Here is a 23,124-nt window from a genome sequence, read left to right as displayed (position 1 = left end):
AAAGGATTGAACACCATGTGACAAGGAAAGGTACTCCTTTCTTACCATGAGTACTGTCAATGGGATATGAAAGAACATAGATAACGATACAAGAATATTGTAGCAAAAAAGAAAATTGGGAATGATAGAGGAAGAAGGATAAAAAAGGAAGCAACCTTGTTTAGAATCTCAGGAATCAAGACTTGAGGCATCTTCCAAAGGTACATAAAGCATGCAGTGTCTATGATTAAGCATGAGAATAACTTCCTCAATATATAAAAACAGTGAGGAAATAACAACAAATTAAATATAAGAGCCTATGATATGTTGAAGTAATCTATTCAAGATGAAGAAATAGAAAGGCTTTTAAGGATAGCTATTTAGAAAAAAGCACCAAAGTTGGAGTGGCATTGTAAATGAACTTGAAGGGAAATGAATAATATATCATATACATCACTAAATCATCATCCCTTTTTCTAAAAAAACCATCAATCTAATTCCATTAAAAAAACAAAGATCCAAAAAAATAGAAAAGACCGCCCATTGTTCGGGTAAATCTACATGTAACTAAAGCAATATAAACTCAATAACTTCTGAAAACATGTATTAACTGAGCAAACAAATAAATAATTTAAGATCAAAATCACACAAAGGGTTTTAAAGGCCATGAAAATTACAAGGCCAACCAAGAAAAAAAAAATTAGCCAATGATTCACAAATACTGCAAATATGGTCCTAAATGCACTCATGAAAAATATTTCTCCTAATTTAATTGCAGCATTTTGGAAAAATTAGGTAATAAAAAACAGTGAATAGAATCTAATAGAACCATAGAACTGGTGTACACTATGGATTCTTGTTATAAAGTTTACCTGCAGAATTTCTTCGAGGGAGAATAGATCTTAGACAATCAGCCGGTGAGAGGGTCAGGGCTTTGATCTTCGACAGTCAGCCTTTGAAACGGAGGTGAAGGAAAGAGGATGATTGTGTTGATTTGGTTTTCCTTGTGAGCTCTTTCAGGATCCCGTGTGAGGTTTCTCAAAATCCCAAGATTTGGTTTTATGGCCAAATCAGCCATAAAATCAAATTCGGGATTTTGGGCCGATCAAAGGTATTTGGCTGGTCAAAGAAAAAAATAAATCCCTCAAAACAAACAACTGAACATAAAAAAGTGGTGCATTTGGAGTTACATATAACTCCAAATGCATCAAAATAAACACCACCTAATAGAAAATTCTTCCTCTAGAATATTTATAAGCTTAAAGTTGGACAAATGATATTTAGCTTCAGATGCAAAACTATTGAAAATTTTATTGTTAAAATTAAAATATTAAGTTTTCTATTATCGTGGAGATATTATTATTATTATTATTATTATTATTATTATTATTATTATTATTATTATTATTATTATTATTATTATACCAATGTTTCTCAAGATATTCTCATAAAATTGATGCTAGAATTTATATGTTTGCACTTGCCAAAATAATATATTAGTATGCTATAAATATTCTTATTGTTATAAATTTTTTTGTTCTCATTATCTTTGTTTAACTTTAAATCACCAATTTAATAAATTTTTATATTGTGAAATAACTTTGATATATATTTCTTTTAAATAATGTTTTTAAATTTTATACTACTATAAAGTTTGACCTTGCAAATATTGAGCTTGAGCTTAAGCTTAGTTCACATGTTTGAGATCGGGTGGATATTTCAATAAAACTACACTATAGTAGGTGTCACGGATCCACTCATTTTCCGTCAAGCATGTAAATCGTGTACCTTACATTAGACTTATTTTTATTCAAGTTATATGACATATGAAAAAAATCATGTTACTATCAATCAACAATTCAGCATGGATTCAAGTCTTATATTTGAAAACTATAGTGCTTGAAAAATAAATACAATATTTTGTTTATCAAATAAATATATGCAAATTTTTGAGTCTTTGTAAAAGGAAAAAGAAAATTTTAAAGTGGTTAAGTTGACGAGATAAAAATCATAAAATCATACAAAGTCCTTTTAAGAACACAATTTAATTATTTGGTTTAATAAGAACCCTTGTCTCAAATTTTCCTTTTAGTATTCTCAGGGGTATTTATGTAAAAATGATTTAGAGGGTTTGATTGTGAATGTGAACCATCCCTTCTAATGGGCCAAAAAATCTACGGCCCAAAAGCTGATACTACCCAAAACCATAGAACTCGTCGAGGGCTCAATAGTATAAGGCCCTGACTCCCACCGTTTGATGTATGTTCTCATGTCAACGATGCCGATCTCGAGGACGAACCCAACTTGAGTCAAGATTTAACCCGAGTTAAACTCGGAGTCAAGACTTTTTTGTGGCTACAAATAGGGCATATTCGCCGCTTCTCGGATGCCGCTCCTCGTCCTTTTAGGGTTAGGGTTTCGTCCTCAATTTCTCGTTCATTTCTTTCTTTTTGGATCATGGAGATGGAGCTTTTAGCTGAGTATCCTCACGCTCACATGGATCGGCGCCCCCGAAAGAGGGCCAGGTTAGGCTGGGACGTTCCTGAGGCTCCTAAGGTAATTGTTTTTCTCGATCCTTTTTTATTTTTTTTATTTTCATCAAGTTTTGTTTTTTTCTCTGTCCGATCTACTAAATCTGGTGGATTTTTATGTAGATCTATTATTTTCAATCAGGTATGGGTTGTTTATGTATGTTAATTCGGATATGGATTAAATTTTTTCTTTTATGTTTTGGATCTTGTGCGTATGATAGGAAAGGTTGCGTAGATTCATCTATTTTTGACAATTTTTAATTCAATTTTTTAATTAGCAAAGAAAAAGGAGACAAATCTTTGTGGTCGATAAATTTGGTTTTTTAAATCTCTATATATGCGCTTTTTAGAGATTTTTTTGAAGCAATCCTGTTTTGATTTAGTTAGTTTTTCGTGTTTTCAACCCTTCTGAACTGTCATCAGTGGTTACTTCTGATGTGTTTTCTTTGGTTAGAAAATTTAATTCCTTCTTGTTCTTTTACCTTTTCGGATCTATTAAGCTTGAGGAACAAAAGCTATGTATATATATATATACATATATATATTTGTTTTCCTGCTATGGTGAATGTATTTGAACTTGTTAGGGGGATTTTTGTTTATTAAACCTATTCATTTTAAGGGAAAACTGAATGACTGTTTTCAGAAATAGAACCTCAATATATTTTTTAAATTTTAGTGTTTGGTGGAGTTGATCGATTAAAGATCTGCATTCTTTCATTCATGTGTGGACCAGTTTTGGTGCAGAGCCTCAATATATGAGGAAGTTTTGTAGATTATTGACAGATAAGTCAATCCTAGAGATACCAGTTTCACTTCAAATATGAAACTATGTGTATGCTTGTTTGCTTTGTCCACTTTTATGAATCATATTTCTTTTAGCAAGGTCATGGATTCAATTTCTAGTTGTTTTTTTAGTTGTGGTTGGAAAGGTTTAAAACTAACGAGGGGTTAAAGATCATGCTTATATTTCTTTAGCATCAAAAAAATAAATGGATGGCTATGTGTAGGCTCAAGTAGGAATGTTTTGTGGGCAAGAAGTTGGAGATGTGACAAGCTTTGTATCATCGGGGGCACCTTCGGACCTTACTTGTTCTCCTTTATATGCTAAGGAAGTGGCTCGAAATGCTTCCCCTCCTTGGAGAGAAGATGATAAAGATGGCCATTACATGTTTGCGCTTGGAGAAAATTTAACTTCACGCTGTAATTACACTTGATCACAATTGTTAAAAGTTTTATTCATCTTGTGTTTGGTTTTGTCGGCTTTATTATTTTTTGCTCACTTTAAAATCTTCATGAAAAGAGGATTATGAACTCAGTTTATTTAATTGTTTAATTTGAATTGGTTTTACTTGTGTTTTTTGTGCTTTCTGGGGTCTACTAAGTAGCTGTTCTATTCTCTATGGATGCTAAGTAATTGATAGTTAATGAAGTGCCAATGTCATCTTAATTTCTTCATTCTTATTTTGTTGCTGTTGATGCTTGCTTTCTCCCACATGAGTTTCTTTTTACTTTTTACTTTTTTCCTTCAGATATTCCATATACATTGCCGCTCTTTTTCCTGTTTAATGTATTCTCTTTTCTCATCTATGCTGTAGTTTGAAGTCCTATATTTTCCATAGGAGTAAAATCCTGTATTCATTTGAAAACTCGCCCTATTAGTAGTTCTTTTTTTTTTTGTAACTGTTAATTTCATGTAAAGTTGCTATTTGGTTTCTCAAGTGTTCTTTTCTTTGTGGTTTGGAGTTTAGTCTTGTGCAGTCTTCTCACAATTTTCTTTTTCTTATCAATTGCAGACAAGATTCACAGCAAGATGGGTGAAGGTTAGTATTATCTCTCTTGAAGGTTTCTATATTAATGGTATAATTGCTCCTTGAGAAATTTTGTTTTACTGTTGTAACACATCTCTGTATTTTCCTCTGGTACTTTTTGTTTGATCAGGATGCACCTACATCTTGTCTGAGTTTGGGTCATTTCTTGTCTTTCTGCTGCTTTTTATTTGGGCTTTGCTTATTATTATTTACTTTTTTTTATCAATTTGGTTAGGTACTTTTGGCCAAGTTTTGGAATGCTGGGACAGGGAACGAAGAGAGATGGTGGCGATTAAAATTGTCCGTGGCATTAAGAAGTATCGTGAAGCTGCTATGATAGAGATTGATATGCTTCAACAGCTTGGGAAGCACGATAAAAATGGCGCTCGGTAAGTCTCCCCGAAGTTATTTTTTCTAATTTTAGATAGGATTCTAGTAGCTTTCAGGGTTCTATATGTGAGCCGGTGTGTTTTGCAGTTGTGTGCAAATACGGAACTGGTTTGACTATCGTAACCATATCTGTATTGTAAGTATGCAAATATGCAGTTGATTTGTATGAATTTCCCAATTACCCAAATGCCTTTTGGGTTCAACAATGAATTTAAATGATCTCAACAGGTCTTTGAGAAGCTTGGACCAAGTTTATACGATTTTCTACGCAAAAACAATTATCGACCATTTCCCATTGATCTAGTTCGCGAGCTTGGAAGACAACTGTTGGAATGTGTTGCATGTGTGTAGACAGTACTTTACAAGTTTATTCATTAAGCATTATTTTTGTTTGTTTATTCTGAGATTTTCTCCAGCGGATTGCTGTAGTAGTTTAAAACTCATCTGCTACTCTGTAAGGTTTATGTTCTAATTTTGTTACATGATTATGATGGCTGTTAAGAGTATTATATATATATATATATAGATTTTATCTCACCTCTTGGTTTGCTTATTTATTTATATCTTCAGTTGAATATGTTGTGTTGTTTTGGTGTGGTTATAACACTGCTAATTTATACTGTGCAGTTATGCATGATTTGCGACTTATTCATACTGATTTGAAGCCTGAGAACATACTTCTGGTTTCTTCAGAGTACATAAAAGTACCTGATTACAAGGTATTAACTACTCTTTTCCACTTCTGATTATCTGCCCAATCTTGTGCACTATTGAGAATTTGTCAAAACCTTAGTTTATGAAACCATCAACTCGTTGGTTAGATTTTCTCAGAGTTTTCCCTCCTTGATAGACTTCATTTCTTGCTGGTAATGATGTTGCCCAGGTTTCTTCTCGATCACCAAAGGATGGTTCCTATAGTAAAAGATTACCAAAATCGAGTGCAATCAAAGTAATTGATTTTGGTAGCACAACTTACGATCATCAAGATCATACATATATTGTCTCTACTAGACATTATCGGGCCCCTGAGGTTATCTTGGGTATGTTGCTCTTTTGATATATAATTAAATTTTTATCTTTCAAGGTTCTTCTCAGGAAACTTCTTGCAATTTTCATTAGGGCTTGGATGGAGCTACCCATGTGATATTTGGAGTGTTGGTTGTATCTTGGTGGAACTTTGTTCGGTTTGTAATCACCATCTGCATTTGTTTTGGGTTGCTTTAGGTTAAATAACTAATCCCAAATGTCAATCATATAAACCTCCACCAGGGTGAAGCATTGTTTCAGACGCATGAGAACTTGGAGCACCTGGGTATGATGGAGAGGGTGTTGGGTCCCCTCCCTCAACATATTCTAAAGAGAGCAGAGTAAGTGCAATTGAATAAGTGAACAAGTTCTGGTATCCATTTATAGGTCTCTCTTCTAAACTTACCCATTAATATTTGTGGTACATTTTCCAGTCGACATGCGGAGAAATACATAAGAAGAGGTCGGCTCAATTGGCCACAAGGTGCTACATCCAGGGAAAGCATTAAAGCTGTTCTAAAACTGCCCCGCCTACAGGTATTTTAATCAGGAAGATAATATGTATGTTTTTTCTACCCATTTGAGCTGGTATATGGGTACAACCCTTAAGTGCATTTTGTGTTTCCTGAGCGTTTTCATGAAATTCCATCTTGCAGAACCTGGTGATGCAGCATGTGGATCATTCAGCAGGGGAACTTATTCATCTGTTGCAAGGACTTCTTAAGTATGATCCTTCTGATAGATTGACAGCTCATGAAGCACTTGGGCATCCATTTTTTTCAAGATACCATGGGAGGTCATAGAATCAAAAGTATCATTCACTGTGACAAGCGCCATCAATTACATGTTCACCAACTGTATTAAATCATGTATCGGCCCCTGCAGGTGTTCCAATTATATCCTAACCCAATGTGTTAGAAGTATAAAAATTTACCTCTTCGCCGCACACTTACCTGCAATCTCTGTTCATTTGCAGAGTGGTTACAATACGTGTACAGTGTAAATTGGAGAATTTTATTCAAGTATTTAAACCTGTCTACAAAATAGATAAGCAATTTTCTGCTTTTGTAATGGTCTGCTGTCTCTCTGAATTGTTTTTCTTTGTTGATACATCTAATAGAAGTGTTCGAAATTGTGATTTAACCGTCATAGCTAAGTTATCTGTGATTGGGTGTGGGCAGCAAAAAATGTTTACATAATTTTTTTATATTGCAGTGAATTTTTTGCAAATTAAATGCATGTTATAGAAATGCAAAAGACCTTATGTCATCAACTATTTTTAAGTATTATATGTTTTTAATTAAAGCATTAAAATCGGTTTCATGAGACAAAATTGCCTACGGAAGTGAGAAATGGGTCAAAAATGGGATTATTGAAAATAGTTATTAGCATGCTGCTAGAAGCCTAGAGCCGACTCAATTTTTTGTACAAAAACCACAACCGCCTGAGTTAAAAAGAACAAGTCAAGGATAGGTATCTTGCGTGAACGTTTTAAAAAAAGGACAGGTATCTTGCAATAGGCCAAGGGCCTATTTATGTTCAAGCATAATTTATAATTGTTGTTTAAAAAAATTATTCGTATATATATATATATATATATTTTTTTTTTTAAAAAAGGGAATTGTATGCAGATACTTACGGATTATGTACTTGTTACATGTTCTTTACAAATGTCATAGTGATGATTCTTAGATGTAATGGTATTATTAACAAGGCTATACATGCTAATGCAGGTATACATCCTCAGAGAAAAAAATACGATTCTCAAATCCACTAATTTAAAATTTTCACCCACATATCTATAAAAAATTTATGGTAAATTCCATATAAAGTCCCAAGCCGTCCCAAACCAATTAAACGTGTACCATTTAAGATTTAAATTAGAATAAATTAATCTATATTTTTACCAAATTAATACTGATTTGTTTCAAATAATTGTAAAAATAATCTTAGACAATTTTAATAAATAGATCTTCATAATTTTTTTTTAAAATAACTGTACAAAATTTTTATATAAATAAAAAATAATAAATTACTGAATATTTATTAATATAAGAAATATATAAATGATCCAAATAAATCAACATGAACTTGTCATAAATTTATAAAAATCAATAACTCATAAAGTGCTAATTACTCCACATGTCATCCAAATAAAAGCATTAACACATCATGGTGTTTAGAAACTAGTAAATATTATAAACTAATTAGTTAAATAAAAGTCAGATTTCAAAATAAATATTGAAAAAAGAATTGCAATAAATTTGTAAAAATGAAGAAAATAAAAATATCTACAATATTCAATATTTCAATTCCCTTATAATGAAGAGAAGATAATTTTTTTTGTCAAAATATCAAAATAGTTTATCTATTATGTAAATTCAACCCCTTCAATCTCTTTAATATAAAGTATACTTTTTAAGTCCATTTATTTCCACATTTAGAAAACTTTAAACTAATTGACAGCTGGTACTCCACCATTTGGTGTTCAAGTACTTTTGTTTATTATTAAAAATTTCCTGACAAACTAGAAAAAGTGAATAATACTACTAAAATAAGTAAAAAGGATTTGGATCCCTTTTTTTTGGATCCGAATCCAATCCAATCCATCTAAAATCCCTAATAGTAAGCAACTGCTGCCTAATTGTGAAAAACTCCGGCCAACCTCTACCATCTCAACTCCGGCAACCCTTAACTATCTTGGGTGAAGGTCCCATCTACGAAGCTAGAGTTCCTCCACACTCTTATGCCGCCTTCTCTAGTGCTTCTCTGGTCAGGTATGCCTATCTCTTCCACCATTCCCTTTCTATGGATGAACTAACCCTCCGTTTGGTTCACGGAATAGGCATGGGAATGAGAATGAGAGTGGTGGATGGGGATTGGGGATGAGAATAAAAGTATAAGGATAGGAATAAAGATAATGTTTGGTTGGAAGGAATAAAAAGTGGGAATAAAAAAAAAAAGTAAGAAAGAGAAATCATGTAAAATTACTTTTATATCCTTTAATGTAAATGAATAATATTACATAGTATAGTACCAAAGTTAATTATATTTAAGAATAATTAATTTTTTAATTTATAAAATAATTTAAACAAAATTATTCATTTTTATTATTATAATTAAATATTTTAAATAAAGTCTAATTTAATTATTATATGTTTTATTATAATTATTAACATAATTAATCCATTTAACTATTATCCAATTTAATTTTTATGATTAAATATTTAATTAAATATATATTTTAACTACGGTTTCATGATAATTAAAATGGACAAAATTTCTACTTTCCTAAAAAAAATTTTGAAGTCTATTTTAATTATGATTTAATTATGATTAATAAATGTTTAAAATTATTTTTATTTAATTATACTAATTAAATATTTTAATGATATAAATTAATTTAATTATAGGATGTATTTAATTAAAAAATGATTTAATTATAACATGTATGGGGTGTATTATAGAAATAATTTTTTTATTTATTAAGGGTATATTGGTAATTAAAAAGGCAAAAAATGGAAGAAATGCTCATGCCCCCCAAACATGAGCAATATGGGTTTTGAGGGGATGAAGCTCCCCCTCATTCCCATCCCCCAATCCTATTGGTGCATACCCAAACATGGGTATGCACCAAAAGTGGGAGTAATCCCCATGCCTTGGGGATCACTCCCTCAATCCAAACACTACCTAAGATCTAGAATCTCTAATTTGGCCTGTTTGTCTTGTTGTATATGTTACATCTGTTTTAATTTTGGTTCATTGAAGTTTTGTTACTGTGGTTGGTGATGTGATGGATAGAGTGAAAGGGTTTGGTTTATTTCTAGCCTACATTCAAATCAGCTACAATGAAGATGCCTTTCTTTGTCATGCTAAAAAAAGCACCTGATACACTCATTTTTCCCTTTGCAATCATTTTGATTGATGTGCTTTGGTAGGACTCTCATCCCTTTTTACAATAGTTTATCAATTCCTTCAATAAAGCTCATTGGGTTTTTGTTATATTGCCATGCTTATTCATACCTTATGTAGTGCTTTCTATATATGGACAAGTGTGTGGAGGCCTAGGTAGTCAGAATCGGATCTGACCTTTGAGCCGGAGAAGGCCAAGGTTCAAGGGTCAAGAGGTCTGTCCGTGGTTGAACCGGATCGAACTGAATTTAATAAATAAATAATTAAAAAATATAATATAAAATACGTTAAATATTGAATTAATTTTTAAAATCAAATACATAATATATCAACCAAAACAATTCTTGATTCCATATTTAAAACACAACATTTAACAACATTTAAACCAAATTTTTATGAAAGACTAAATAAAATATCAACCAAAACAATTTTTTTTTTTCATTTGTTTTTATTTTTTAATTGATAGTTAAAAACTTAAAATTTAAAATTTAAAAATAAATTAAGAACAACTTAATTCATACACGTTTAATTTAATATTTTAGGTACAAAGCTCTTTTCATTAATGTGTATTATCCCTATAACTATTTACAATGTCATTGTCAACATAATCAATGACTTCATAGTGTAAGAAATCGGTACAAAACCCAATGTTAGTCAATGTACTTATTTCAATTTTCCCTTTTATTCCTCCTACTTCAATTTAGTTCTCTCAATCCCTCTACTCTTTGAATGAGTGCAATCAAGTCCCCTATGTGGAGTAACGTCAGGTAATGGAGTAGACCTTGTAGAATCAACATTAACTGATGGAATCGAGCTATGTGGAGTAATGCCAGGTGATGAAGCAGATTTTGTAGCACCAGCAGCACATCCACTTGCATTTTTTGCAGCATGGTCAGATTGGACCATCTAGATATCCTTCAACTTTAATCTCCGCATGTTTTTCTTTGTCTACAATAAAATGGAAAAAATGATACAGTTAAACACTATAAAACTAAAAACACACTCTTGCTGGTGCTTAACAGATAACACGAAATAATGCTCACAAGCTATCAAAAGGGGAAAGATGAAAGTAGAAATGAGTTTCTGGCATGCATAGGGGCCTGAACAAAATTCTGTTCAGCAAAAAGATTTATCCAAAATATAAACTATCAAATAAGACCCAAACTTACTCCAGGTCCATCAATACAATTTGATAGAAGTGCAGGTAAGGGTGCATTCCTCAATTCTCACCAACCATATCATGCATCAATGATGAAAGGAAAACATTCAGTCACATGCAAACATGCATTGTCACTCTCCTACTTGATAAACATCCAATATGATTGAAGTGAGCAATCAAGGTTGTACACTGTGTGTTTAGAATAGGATCTACATCTATAAGAACCTGTCTAATCTCTTCTCTAATCACTTTTTTTATTGTAATTTAGCTGACGGTGTACCATCTTGTCCTAATGTGACAATCTGCTGAACAACCTTGTTTAGTTCCATTCTACTATTTGGAGTTTGACAACTGATTTCTCTAGCCACCCATAAACTCTAGACAAACTAGGTTTGTTTTTAAATTTTTTTAAGCATAGGATTCTTACTTAAATCCTAGAATTTATATGGAAATCAAGACAATGAAATGATACTGTAGTTGCGTCACAAGCTTTAAATTTAATAAAGAAAATAAGCTTCCTTTTGCAGGTCATAAAACCATTACAAATTAGATAGATTCATAAAACCATTACAGTGATTACCATGAGGATCTTTTGTGACAAATTGAAAGAAGATTCAATGGATGCTAGAAGATTTTGTCATGTCAAATTTCAATTTATCATTAAGCTCTTACTTTTAGCTATGAGATTAAATTATACACAAAAGGCCGGCTCAATTTTTCTTAAGTATTTAACAGAAATCACAAATATTGTGAACACTTAGAACACCACAGTCCCATTGAGAAAAATAACCATTCCAACGAACATATTTCCTTCTCTTTTCCCTCGCTTCTAGTCTAATTATCACATTGATAGACATAATTTGGTAGCCCTAAAGTTTCCCCAAAAACAAGGGATTGTATCACCAAAAAGAGTTTGCAGATACTGTGACCATCATAATGATGCTTGTTAAGATAAAATGTTAGTGCATCTTGCAACTTGCCACATGGTCCTAATTGTTGAGAATATGTTTTAGTACATACTTCATTTTTTTCACACATGACTTGTATATTATACAAATCATTTCTTTCAGTTGTTTTCATTGAGAAGCGACGCATGCAAGCATGCATCTCTGGTATAACAAGAATGAATGATCAACCACTTGAAAGGATTAATAGGATTGATCTGGTGATGATCCTGCTACAGCTAAGCAGTTTGGCACAAATCAAGGGCCAGAAACTTAGAAAAGAGCCCAAAAATAGAACCAGGCCAAGGTTCATCTAGAAATGAACAAATTAAGCTTTTTATATGTAATGAGTCATGCCTACTTATCCCAATCAAAGTATGTAAGTGGCAAATCAATAATTTAAAATAAAATAAAATAAAAAAGAAAGAAATGAAGCAGAAAATTTCATGCTTGCTAAAAGTGGCTACTGTTTCACTTGAATGACAACCTTGTATTTTTAATGTGTAGGTAGGTCTTAAGTCTTTTTGATAAGCATCACTCAAGCTTAACTTAACCTAACCCTAACCATTTAAGTTGTACACATAGAGGGTTTGCTCTTAGCCTATTGACTTTGATTATAATATTTGATGTTAGCTAATTCATCATTAGCTTACATAACCAGAATCTTAATTCCTGCTGACAGGAATAGTCTTCTTTTTTTTTTTCTTCTTCTTCTTCTTCTTCTTTTGTAGTCCTTGTTTTTCAGCTTGTAGATAAGAATTGGGAAGAAAAGAATGAGATGTGGATTTGCTCTATTTTGTGTGTGTGTGTGTGTGTGGGGGAAATTCGAGTAGAAACAATAAAGAAGAAAGGACAAGCAAGCGGTATGCCTTTTTTATTTTTTATTTTAAATTTGTAGAGATTCTACTCAATACTTGAGTTATGTACAAAATCTATAATTTGAATTCTAATGAGATAACCATTCATTCATTGTTGGAGTTGTTTATATATACTGCTAAACACTACACATATAATAATTATTATTATTATAATACACAGAATTTCTATTAGATGAGTGACAAACAAATATAATTAGAATAAGATTATTTAGATGAACAATGATTTTAATTTTGATAGTTTATATCAACGAGGTTCTGTTACTCATTCATATTTCTTAGGTGTGACTCTTTTCAATAGGACTAATTTCAACAATTACCTGATGATGTTTGAAATCTTTCAGCTACTCTCCTACTTTAGCCCAAAATGTCTTCACCAAATTACTCTGTTCCAGTTGCCAAGACCACCTATGTATAATAGTAAAACTCAGCAATCATATGATAAAGCATATGTCACTAAATTGAAAGAAGTAATAACAAAATCAGGTTGTCAACGGCAGCATCTTGGGTCCACAAAAAGGAAAACCTACTTGATGAAAAGAATATCACCTTGACAGTGTGATATCTCAGCTCCATTTGACATCCACCCTCAATTCCTAAGATTGAACCCCTTCAATTGGAAATGTCTCGCTTGCCAATTTAGACACAAGCTTCCATTTAATGACAGAAACTTCAATGGCTAAATAATATCAGAGTGAAATTCAAAACAATGGAAGAGGTGCTTCCAAGATATATCAGAGTGAAATTCAAAACAAAATGGCTAAATTGAGTTCAACGAGCCACAAATTAGTGTCATTTACCAATCAATAAGATAAATTGAGTTTAATTGGTATCAATTGGTATTCAATTTCTTTTTGCAAATTTTAATTTGATTGAAAGTTTGGTATCTTTTTTACAAACAATGTGCTGGAGTTCATGGATTTGGATGATGAATGATTGATTGCAGCAAAAAAAAAAAACTACATTAACTCATTAAAACATATTATAATGGATTGTGTCTCCTAAAGTCTAGTTTAAAAATAATGATTAGAATTTTTACATAATGGAAAATGTTTTCAATTAATTGTTTGGAACTCAACTCAACACGCATTCCAAATTTCAAATGCCTACTCTATGAACTTATTTACCATTTCTCTAAACAAACACAAAAGTGAAATTATAATAGTTAAAACTCAAATGCACTTAAATTAACAATTGTAATCTAGGTTAGCTAAACCACATCCAAGCACCACATAAGACTATTCTGAACCCACGTGTGATAAGATTATCCAAACCTTAACCTTAATTCAGGTCTCTTTATGTTCATAGACCAAGAATTTATGATTAATACCATCATGAATAATCATTCGATGGCATATCATTAATATTTGGTGTTCTTGAATTAACACAAATAGGAGAGATTGGGAATTGATTGCCTAATTGGAAAGAAAAGTTAGAATTCATTCTCAAATCTTATCACCAGGAGCCTAGATTTGTCCAGTTGTACACTCGATGAACATGTGGCATATATCTTATATGCTAGCCTATTAGTCCAAGTTATATAAGGAGAGTAATGCTTTGTCGATGGTGTGTTTGGAAGAATAAATGACTACATAATAATTTGTGAATTCCACCCATAAAGATACTAAATTTGCTACAGGATGGTGTAGCGGATGAAGCTTAGGACACTAAATTTGCTACAAATGGTACTTCTTTGGTGCTTGATTTGAATGTGAAGGGCAGCTATGAGATGTTTGGTGGAGGGAGAGGGACTGAGTTAAATCTTTGCATGCATCCACAAAGAAGTTGAAGACCAGTCCAATTATATTGTTATTTTCTTTTATGGTTATCTAAAGAGTTTTGGTTGTGTATATGGATATATATATATATATATATATATATGCTTCAAAGTTCACAATAAGGAGAGTTGATCATATTTATCAACAGGAGAAGTTTTAGGAGGTTATCATGTCTGTGGATTATAGTTAAAGTTCTGAGTCAACTACTGTAGTTCATGTTAACCTTTTTATATATCATTGTGAGCATGACCTTCCGCAAGTGGAACTTGAATATATGTATATATATATAATGTTTTTATCTGGTTTTAATAAGGTAGTGTATTGTTTAGAAAAAAAGTATAAGAAGATTTTTTTTTTAATTTTAAAAAACCAAATTTACACAGGATTCCTTACAACTATAAAATCTAGTTATATGTTTACATATAAATGACTACATAATAATTTTAAAATATCCATTGAACTGAAAGGGGAATGGAAAGCCTAGACTTGTGAATTCCACTTTCCTCTTCACTACAAACACAGTCATAAATAATGTACAAATTATCATAATACTACTTTAGAAGTAAGGAGTTTGTTTAATTCTAGTTTTAAAGAGTTATAATAATGTTGACTCATTCAATTAACTTAATATATATATATATATATATATTAACAGTCAGAAGACATAAGTCTCAATATATGCATGCCATCCATCTAAAGTCTAGAGCATTATCAAGTGATGACAATAACTAATGTTCTTCTATATATTCTTCACACAACAAGGTAATTTCCATAGCATTGAAGTCAGCAGTCAAGAGTGAAGAAATTCAAGAGAAAACCTGAAATATTAATATAGTTGATGTTTGCACCCTGTATAGGTACTTCGGGCCAGCAGTAAGCTTTTGGAATCACCTTTTCAGAATAGAGTTGTTCTTTCTCAACTAATATGCCTGATGTTTGCACCCTATACAGGTTTTAATAAAAGTAAACATCATCAATATTAATTCATGTATATTACGTAGATAACAATTATACCAACCAAATAAATAAATAAATCAATAAAAACTAACCTTGCAATGATAGAAGAAGACATGAAGAAGACCATCATTTTAAGTAGTAAACCCTAAAATTCTTATGGAATTATTAAAAGAGAACATGAAAAGCATAACAACGGCGAGTGTCAACAGTCAAAACTGAAAATATCTACAACTCAAAATTGAGTGGTGAGTGTCAACATTCATAAATGTTATCATCACCATCTTGATGAGCCCAATGGGCGGCATCATGTGCACTGAAAATACCCTCATCAATAGAAGGAAAATATTCAGTTGTAGGTCCAAGATCTACAATTTTGTCACCCATGTTGTACACCTCTCTCGGTTGATTGCGTATCACAACGACCAAACCCGGTTCTTTTGGGTCTTCAGAATAAAAAACTTGCTTCATTTGAGATGAAAGCACATATGGCTCATCGAGAATGTGTTCGCTCGTGTGAATTGTGTGAGAAAAATTAACCATTGTGAACCCATATTTATCATTCTCGATTCCCCTACAATTAGTCACATCAGCCCAATCAGCTCGAAATAGCACAACCTTGAACTTGTTGAAATAATCCAACTCAATTATATCAGTTAATATACCATAATAGTCGACATTTCCTTCTAATGGATTAGCATCCCACGCACTGGCATAGCTCATCATGGAAGAAGTAACAAGAACTCCAGAATTTTGTGTTCTCCTACATCTTTCCTGAGATTTTGTATGAAATCAATATCCATTAATGATGAGCCCTTTATACCTTTTTATAATTCTGTTTGGACCTTTTGAAAGGAATTTAAGTTCTTCAATCACCTCACTACGATTAGAAATCTGCCCAAATTACATGTATGTAATTAAACATATGTATTTGAATGTACAAATATTAATGGGGAATTGCTATAAATAAAAGGTTTTCCAATTGCTTACATTTTGCTCCAACCATTCATGGAAAGTTTCCGTAAATTTTCTATCAACATCTCGTGCGATTGAACGTCGACCACACATTTGATATCTCAATATGTTTTTATACTCACTGCAAGTAAGGATAATATAGCATGTGAATGCACTATTCCATCACTAAATTAAAAAAAACCAAAAATGTTTGCCTTACTCCTGGAATGGTTCAATAGCTTCATGATGTAATAGCACATAACGATGTACTTGTGCCCATGATCTATCATCCAACTCCACCACATCAATTTTTCCTATTGACTCAACACCACTTTGGAATATATAACAACTTGCAATACTCTCATCATGAACTTGCCTTAGATTTCTCGCAGGTTTATCAAATACAGTTTCAACATCAACTGAATACCTCGAACAAAAAGTTACACATTCTTTTGCCAGATATCCTTCTGCAATGGACCCTTCAAGAAATCTCTTATTTCGGCCATAATTTTTTAACTTGAGCAAAAACCTATAACAATAAGATAAAAATATTAAGCCCACAAATTTTGCTTGATAAGATATTATAAAAATTTTTGAACGAGGAAACTAATACCGTTCGATTGGATACATCCATTGATAATAAACGGGACCACCAAGCTTAGCCTCCAATGGAAGATGTTTAACCAAGTGCACCATTATAGTGAAGAATGAAGGTGGGAAAATCCTTTCCATGTTGCATAATGCTATTGCGGCTCGATCTTGAAGCATGTCAATATCTTCCACCTTAAGTACTTTGCCATAAAGGATTTTGAATATATTTGAAAGTTCTGTAATGGCAAGAGTCACTTGTTTTGACATGGATGAGAGCAAAGCATTTGGAAGCAAATCATGTAGTAATATATGACAATCATGAGATTTTAACCCTTGAAGTTTTCGTTCTTTCTCATTCACTGCTTTGGAAACATTTGAAGAGTATGCATCTGGAACTTTTATATTCCTTAATACATGACAAAAGAGATCTTTTTCAACATTGGACATGGAAAAGGATGCCGGTGGTAGTCTTGTATTTCCATTGGAAAGATATTCGGGATGAAGCTCAAATGCCCAATTCCACCAAATCTAGTCTACTTTTTAAATTGTCTTTTGATTTCCCATCCACATTAAGAACTGTTCCAACAATATTTTCACAAATATTTTTCTCAATGTTCATGTCGTCGAGATTGTGGCGCAAAAGATTATACTCCCAATAACGTAATTCAAAGAAAATGGATTGCTTCTTCCATAGTATTGCCGCATGTGATTCATCTTCCTCTATCCCATCTTCATCATTGTCTACGGCGACAATGGACGCTTGATGTTGTCTTTTCACTGATGTAGAAGTAGATTTGGATTACTTCAAATTACATTTCATCCCTTTCCCATATGTAAATTGCAAATCTTTTAACATTAACAAAGTATTTGATCCAGAAATTGCTGAAGGAGCTCCACGCATCTCAACTGTGCCATCAAACATATTTTTTTGTAATCGGAATGGATGATCATTTTCTAGCCACCGTCGATGTGCCATGAAACAAAACTTTCTCCCATTAGATAACCATCTTGAAGAAGTTTGTGCCGCACAACAAGGACATGCATATTTTCCTTTGGTACTCCAACCTGATAAATTTGCGTAAGCTGGAAAATCTTTAATAGTCCATAATAAAGCAGCTTTCAACTGAAAACTCCTTTTCATTGATACATCAAATGTCTGAACACCAACCCACAATTGCTTTAACTCTTTAATAAGAGGTTGCAAGTAGATGTCGATATCATTTCCAGGACCTTTGTCGCTTAGAATAATCATTGATAAGATGGAAGAAGGTTGCTTCATCCCAATCCATGGTGGCAAATTATAGGGAATCAAAACTACTAGCCAAGTACCATAAGATGTACTTAAAATCTTGAATGGGTTAAATCCATCTGAAGAAAGCCCAAGTCTAACATTTCGTGGTTCTGAAGAAAAATCTGGATATCTTACATCAAATGATTTCCATGCCTCAGCATCGGCAGGGTGTCTCAAACAACCATCATTTGTTCGACCGGTAGCAAGCCAAACCATATCAACTGCAGTCTTTGAAGACATAAAAATCCTTTGTAATCGTGGTATTAAAGGAAAATATATTGTAAAACCTTTGCGGGTCTCTTATGAATGATATCACCATCATCATCTGAAGGTTGTTTGGGATCATTCGACACCCAGCGAGAACACCCGCACACATGACAAGATTATTGATGTTCGTTATGCTCCCAATATAGCATGCAGTCATTAGGGCAACTATGAATTTTGATAAGTGTCTAAATGTAGATATTTTAATGTATATATCATATTCACTTTGCATGTATTTTGTGAGGTTTGATGCCCGTTTTGCGCTTAATTGTCTATTATTTGCTTTGTAGGGCATAAGGAAGCCATAGAGAACAAGAAGATATCATTTGGGCGAAAAGAGAAGAAAACAGGAATTTCATACTACCCCCATACTACCCAGTATAGGGGCCGTATGCACTGTAGCAGCAGATTGATTTGAAGTGTCTGCCCAGATTTCCATACTACCCAGTATGGGGGCCATATGCACCCCGTATGGATCGTGAATCTAGGGTTTTTGGGTGTTATACGACCCCCATATGACCCCTATACGACCCGTATGCCTCCGGGGGGGGGGTATAAATACCAACTTTTATGGCAGAAAAGAGGACTTTTTGGCTGGCCCTTTTCTTGGCCGACTTTGGGAGAGCACTTGGGAGTTTTTGGGCGACCTTGGGGAGGAGAAGAAGGGCAAGGAAGCTAGAAGATCATCCAAGCCCAAGGTCCAAGATTCTCAAGGCAAGAAGGCAACATCATTCAAGGGGAGATCTACCACGATTTGAAGAAAGGAGACCCACGGCTAGAGGAAGCGTCATTTGGCACTCCTTTGGCGGGGAAAGCATCATTCGGCACATTCTTCACCTCCTCCTTCACCATTTCATCTAGGGAGTGTCATTTATGCTTTTTGTTTCATGTTTTTGTTTGTTTGTATTGCTTGTTGTGGGATGATGACACACTAGACCCCCAAAGGCCACCGGGTGTTGGTGAACCTTGGGGGTTTTATCATGTATGTTGGATGATAACTTGTTAATTCCATGCTTGGGTAATTTTTGAGATCTAGTCCATTGTTTTCATGCTAAGTGCTACACTAAGGAGAAATCCGTAGCTATTTTATGAGTGATGCATGTAGATGTGACTTGCTTGCATGTATTAGATCATGAATGGATTAGAAGGGGATACTTGTATCATCACGCCGAGAAATTGGGTGTTTGGTAGCCCTCCATGTAGGTTTAATCCGAAGAAGAGTAGGTTTATTCCTAAGTGAGATTTCCTCGTACTTAATGCAATCGTAGGAATGTAGATTTGGAAGAAATTCCTATCTATGTTTGTATGGGATTAGGGTTCAATCGCCGAGAAATTGGGGTTGTTCTAATCTTGGAATCTCATGGTCCAATTTACCCTTGCATCTTTAGATCATCATCCATGTTGCATGATAACCCCTCAAGGGGATCCTCATCCATAGTTCTTTGTACCTCATTGATTTTCTTGCTTGCTTATTGCTTGTTCTCTCTAATTTGGTCATAATCTTGTTTTAGTTTTAATTACTTTTAGTAGAGTAAAACCCATCACTTGAGTTCTTAGGCTAGATAATACCTCGAGAAGGAGTAATAGGAGATCCTTGGCCCCGTGGAATACGATCCTCGTGTCTTCACACGAGGTATTACTTGGCGATCCCGTACACTTGCGGGGAAGCAATCAAATTTTTGGTGCCGTTGCCGGGGACCTTTTAAGGAATTCTAGGAAACTTTTAGATTATTACTCTAGCCATTTCATTCTTTACTCATTTCTTGTCGTTATTTTTCTTTTCCTTTGGTCTTAACTTTCTATCATCTTTCTTGGTTTTGCAAGGTACTGTGCATGACACGTCCGTCTTATGCGTACATCATGGCTAATCTGAACATCAAGTTGGAAGACTGCGTACACAGATTTGATGGTTGGATTAATTCACAAACTCAGCAACATTTTTCACACCCTCCAGACAACCATTTATATACTTTGCTTCCATCTGGGGATTCTAGTATATCTTTTGATGGTTGCAGCTGGCAAACAGTGTTTGAGACTTTTATGAAAAGTGGAACACCATCAGTGAGCGAAGGAAGCATATCACTAATTGAACAGTTTGTTTTGACTACCGAGGGTCGATAGTTTGCTAACATGAATCCCACCTTTGAGGACCGTGTTGATATGGGCCAAGTGTCAGCAAGGGTACAGGAGTGCAACTTGGGGCAATAGTTTGAGCATCATGAAGGCCTAGGAAATAATGCCAAATGTTATGAGCTTCGTGTTTATGGTACAGACAACAGTTCTGATGAGAGTGCGGGGTCGGTAGAAGAAGTAGGGTCCGAACAAGGTGATGGGCTTTGGAATAGAGAGTTGATGCCGTCAACTGAGGAAGCACCAAATTTGGAGTTGAAAACACTACCTGAACACATTGAGTACGCCTTTTTGGGAGAAGGTACACAACTTCCAGTCATCATCTCTTCGAACCTAACAGTTGAGCAGAAGAATGGGTTGGTGGATGTACTAAAAAAACACAAGAGAGCAATTGCTTGGAAGATTGCTGACATAAGAGGGATAAATCCATCTGTTTGCACTCACAAAATTCTAATGACGGACGATCACAGACCCAAAGCCTTGCCACAAAGAAGACTCAATCCAAATATGAAAGAAGTGGTCCGGGCAGAAATCATCAAGCTTCTCGATGCGGGTAAGCCCTGTACAAGTGGTCCCAAAGAAAGAGGGAATGACCGTGATCACCAATGAGAAAAATGAGTTAATCCCGACTCGTACAACAACCGGGTGGAGGGTATGCATTGACTATAGAAAATTGAATGATGCCACCCAAAAAGATCATTTTCCCCTACCATTCATTGACCAGATGCTGGAGCGGTTAGCTGGCCATGCCTACTATTGTTCTTTGGATGGGTTCCCTGGTTATTTCCAAATTCCCATCGCCCCCGAAGATCAGGAGAAGACTACATTCACTTGTCCGTATGGCACATTTGCTTATCGCCGCATGCCTTTCGGGCTATGTAACGCCCCGGCAACCTTTCAGAGATGCATGATGGCCATTTTTGAAGACATGATAGAAGATTTTATGGAGGTGTTTATGGACGATTTTTCCGTCTTTGGTGATTCATTCGATGTGTGCCTCAAGAACCTTGAGCGGGTCCTCATTCGATGTGAGGAGACCAATCTTGTGCTAAGTTGGGAGAAATGCCATTTCATGGCCCAAGAGGGGATAGTCTTGGGGCACAAAATTTCAAAAGATGGAATTGAGGTTGACAAGGCAAAGATTTCCACCATCGAAAAATTGCCACCTCCAAATTCTGTGAGGGCCATAAGAAGTTTTTTGGGACATGCCGGGTTCTATAGAAGATTCATCAAGGATTTTTCTAAAATTGCTAGACCCCTAACAAGGTTATTGGAAAAGGATGTCCCATTCGAGTTCGATAATGACTGCATGACATCCTTCATGGAACTCAAGGAGAAACTAATTCAAGCGCCGATTATGGTAGCTCCAGATTGGGACTCCCCATTCAAATTGATGTGTGATGCAAGTGACTTTGCAGTTGGGGTAGTGCTTGGTCAGCGGAGGGACAAACATTTTCACCCCATTTACTATGCAAGTAAGACTCTAACGGGAGCCCAAGCGAATTACACTACGACTGAAAAGGAGCTACTTGCCGTGGTATTTGCCTTTGATAAGTTCCGGTCATATTTGGTTCTTTCTAAAGTGGTGGTGTACACCGATCATTCAGCTTTAAGGTACTTGCTTAGCAAATCAGATGCCAAACCACGTTTGATTAGGTGGGTCTTGCTGCTTCAAGAATTTGACCTGGAGATTAAGGATAAGCGGGGAGCAGAGAATCTTGCAGCTGATCATTTATCCCGTTTGGAGGGCTCTAGCGCAGAAACTATGAGAGACAAGGACATTAATGACTCATTCCCTGAAGAACACTTGTATAATATCCAGGTAGTAGAAGAGAAGGAACCACCCTGGTTTGCCGATTTCGCTAATTACTTGGTTGGTGGGGTCATCCCGAAATGGTTTACATATCAACAAAGGAAGAAATTCTTTTTAGACCTCAAGCACTACATCTGGGAAGATCCATACCTATTCAGGGTTTGTTCCGATCAAGTAGCTCGAAGATGTGTTTCTAGGGCTGAGGGTCTAAGCATTTTGAGGCATTGCCACTCGGGACCCACTGGTGGCCATTATGATGCGAATAGAACAACGAAGAAAATTCTTGATGCAGGTTTCTATTGGCCATCGGTGTTCCATAACACCCAAAAATTCATTCAAGCTTGTGATAGATGTCAGCGGGTCGGTAACATATCTCGCCGGGACGAGATGCCCCAAAATTGGAACCAAGCCTGTGAAGTTTTTGATGTGTGGGGGATTGATTTTATGGGACCTTTTCCGAGCTCCCATGGATACAAGTTCATACTCGTGGCAGTTGATTATGTGTCTAAATGGGTGGAGGCTCAAGCATTGCAAACAAATGATGCGAGGGTGGTGGTGAAATTTTTGAAGAAATTATTCTCCAGGTTTGGTGCACCACGGGCTATCATCAGTGACAGAGGCATTCATTTCTGTAATGCCCAATTCGCAAAGATATTGAAGCGCTATGGAGTTTCCCATAAAATGGCAACAGCATACCACCCACAAACTAGCGGGCAAGTAGAAGT

At 34.5% G+C, this 23,124-nt stretch overlaps 1 protein-coding gene across 3 annotated transcripts; it reads left to right on the top strand.

Moving 5' to 3' along the window:
• Nucleotides 1-2,359: 2,359 nt before the first annotated feature.
• On the top strand, nt 2,360-6,810 carry LOC120261167 (serine/threonine-protein kinase AFC2). 3 transcript variants are annotated; one of them, XM_039268924.1, is made up of 12 exons: nt 2,360-2,535; nt 3,518-3,710; nt 4,304-4,330; nt 4,554-4,707; nt 4,796-4,844; nt 4,937-5,051; nt 5,336-5,427; nt 5,592-5,748; nt 5,828-5,892; nt 5,978-6,075; nt 6,169-6,271; nt 6,391-6,810. In XM_039268924.1, the coding sequence occupies exons 1-12, from the start codon at nt 2,437-2,439 to the stop codon at nt 6,535-6,537; spliced, it is 1,299 nt and encodes a 432-aa protein (XP_039124858.1). In that variant the 5' UTR covers nt 2,360-2,436; the 3' UTR covers nt 6,538-6,810. The 3 variants fall into 3 exon arrangements, with proteins under 3 accessions (XP_039124858.1, XP_039124859.1, XP_039124860.1); XM_039268925.1 differs by lacking the exon at nt 3,518-3,710 and having other exon boundaries at nt 2,397-2,535; XM_039268926.1 differs by lacking the exons at nt 2,360-2,535; nt 3,518-3,710; nt 4,304-4,330; nt 4,796-4,844; nt 4,937-5,051 and having other exon boundaries at nt 4,565-4,707.
• The last annotated feature ends 16,314 nt before the right edge of the window (nt 6,811-23,124 follow it).

Source organism: Dioscorea cayenensis, chromosome 5 (genome assembly GCF_009730915.1).
Source record: "Dioscorea cayenensis subsp. rotundata cultivar TDr96_F1 chromosome 5, TDr96_F1_v2_PseudoChromosome.rev07_lg8_w22 25.fasta, whole genome shotgun sequence".
Lineage (NCBI taxonomy): Eukaryota > Viridiplantae > Streptophyta > Magnoliopsida > Dioscoreales > Dioscoreaceae > Dioscorea > Dioscorea cayenensis.
The sequence above is the reverse complement of the archived record's forward strand: the minus strand, read 5'-3'. Positions and strand labels throughout refer to the sequence as shown.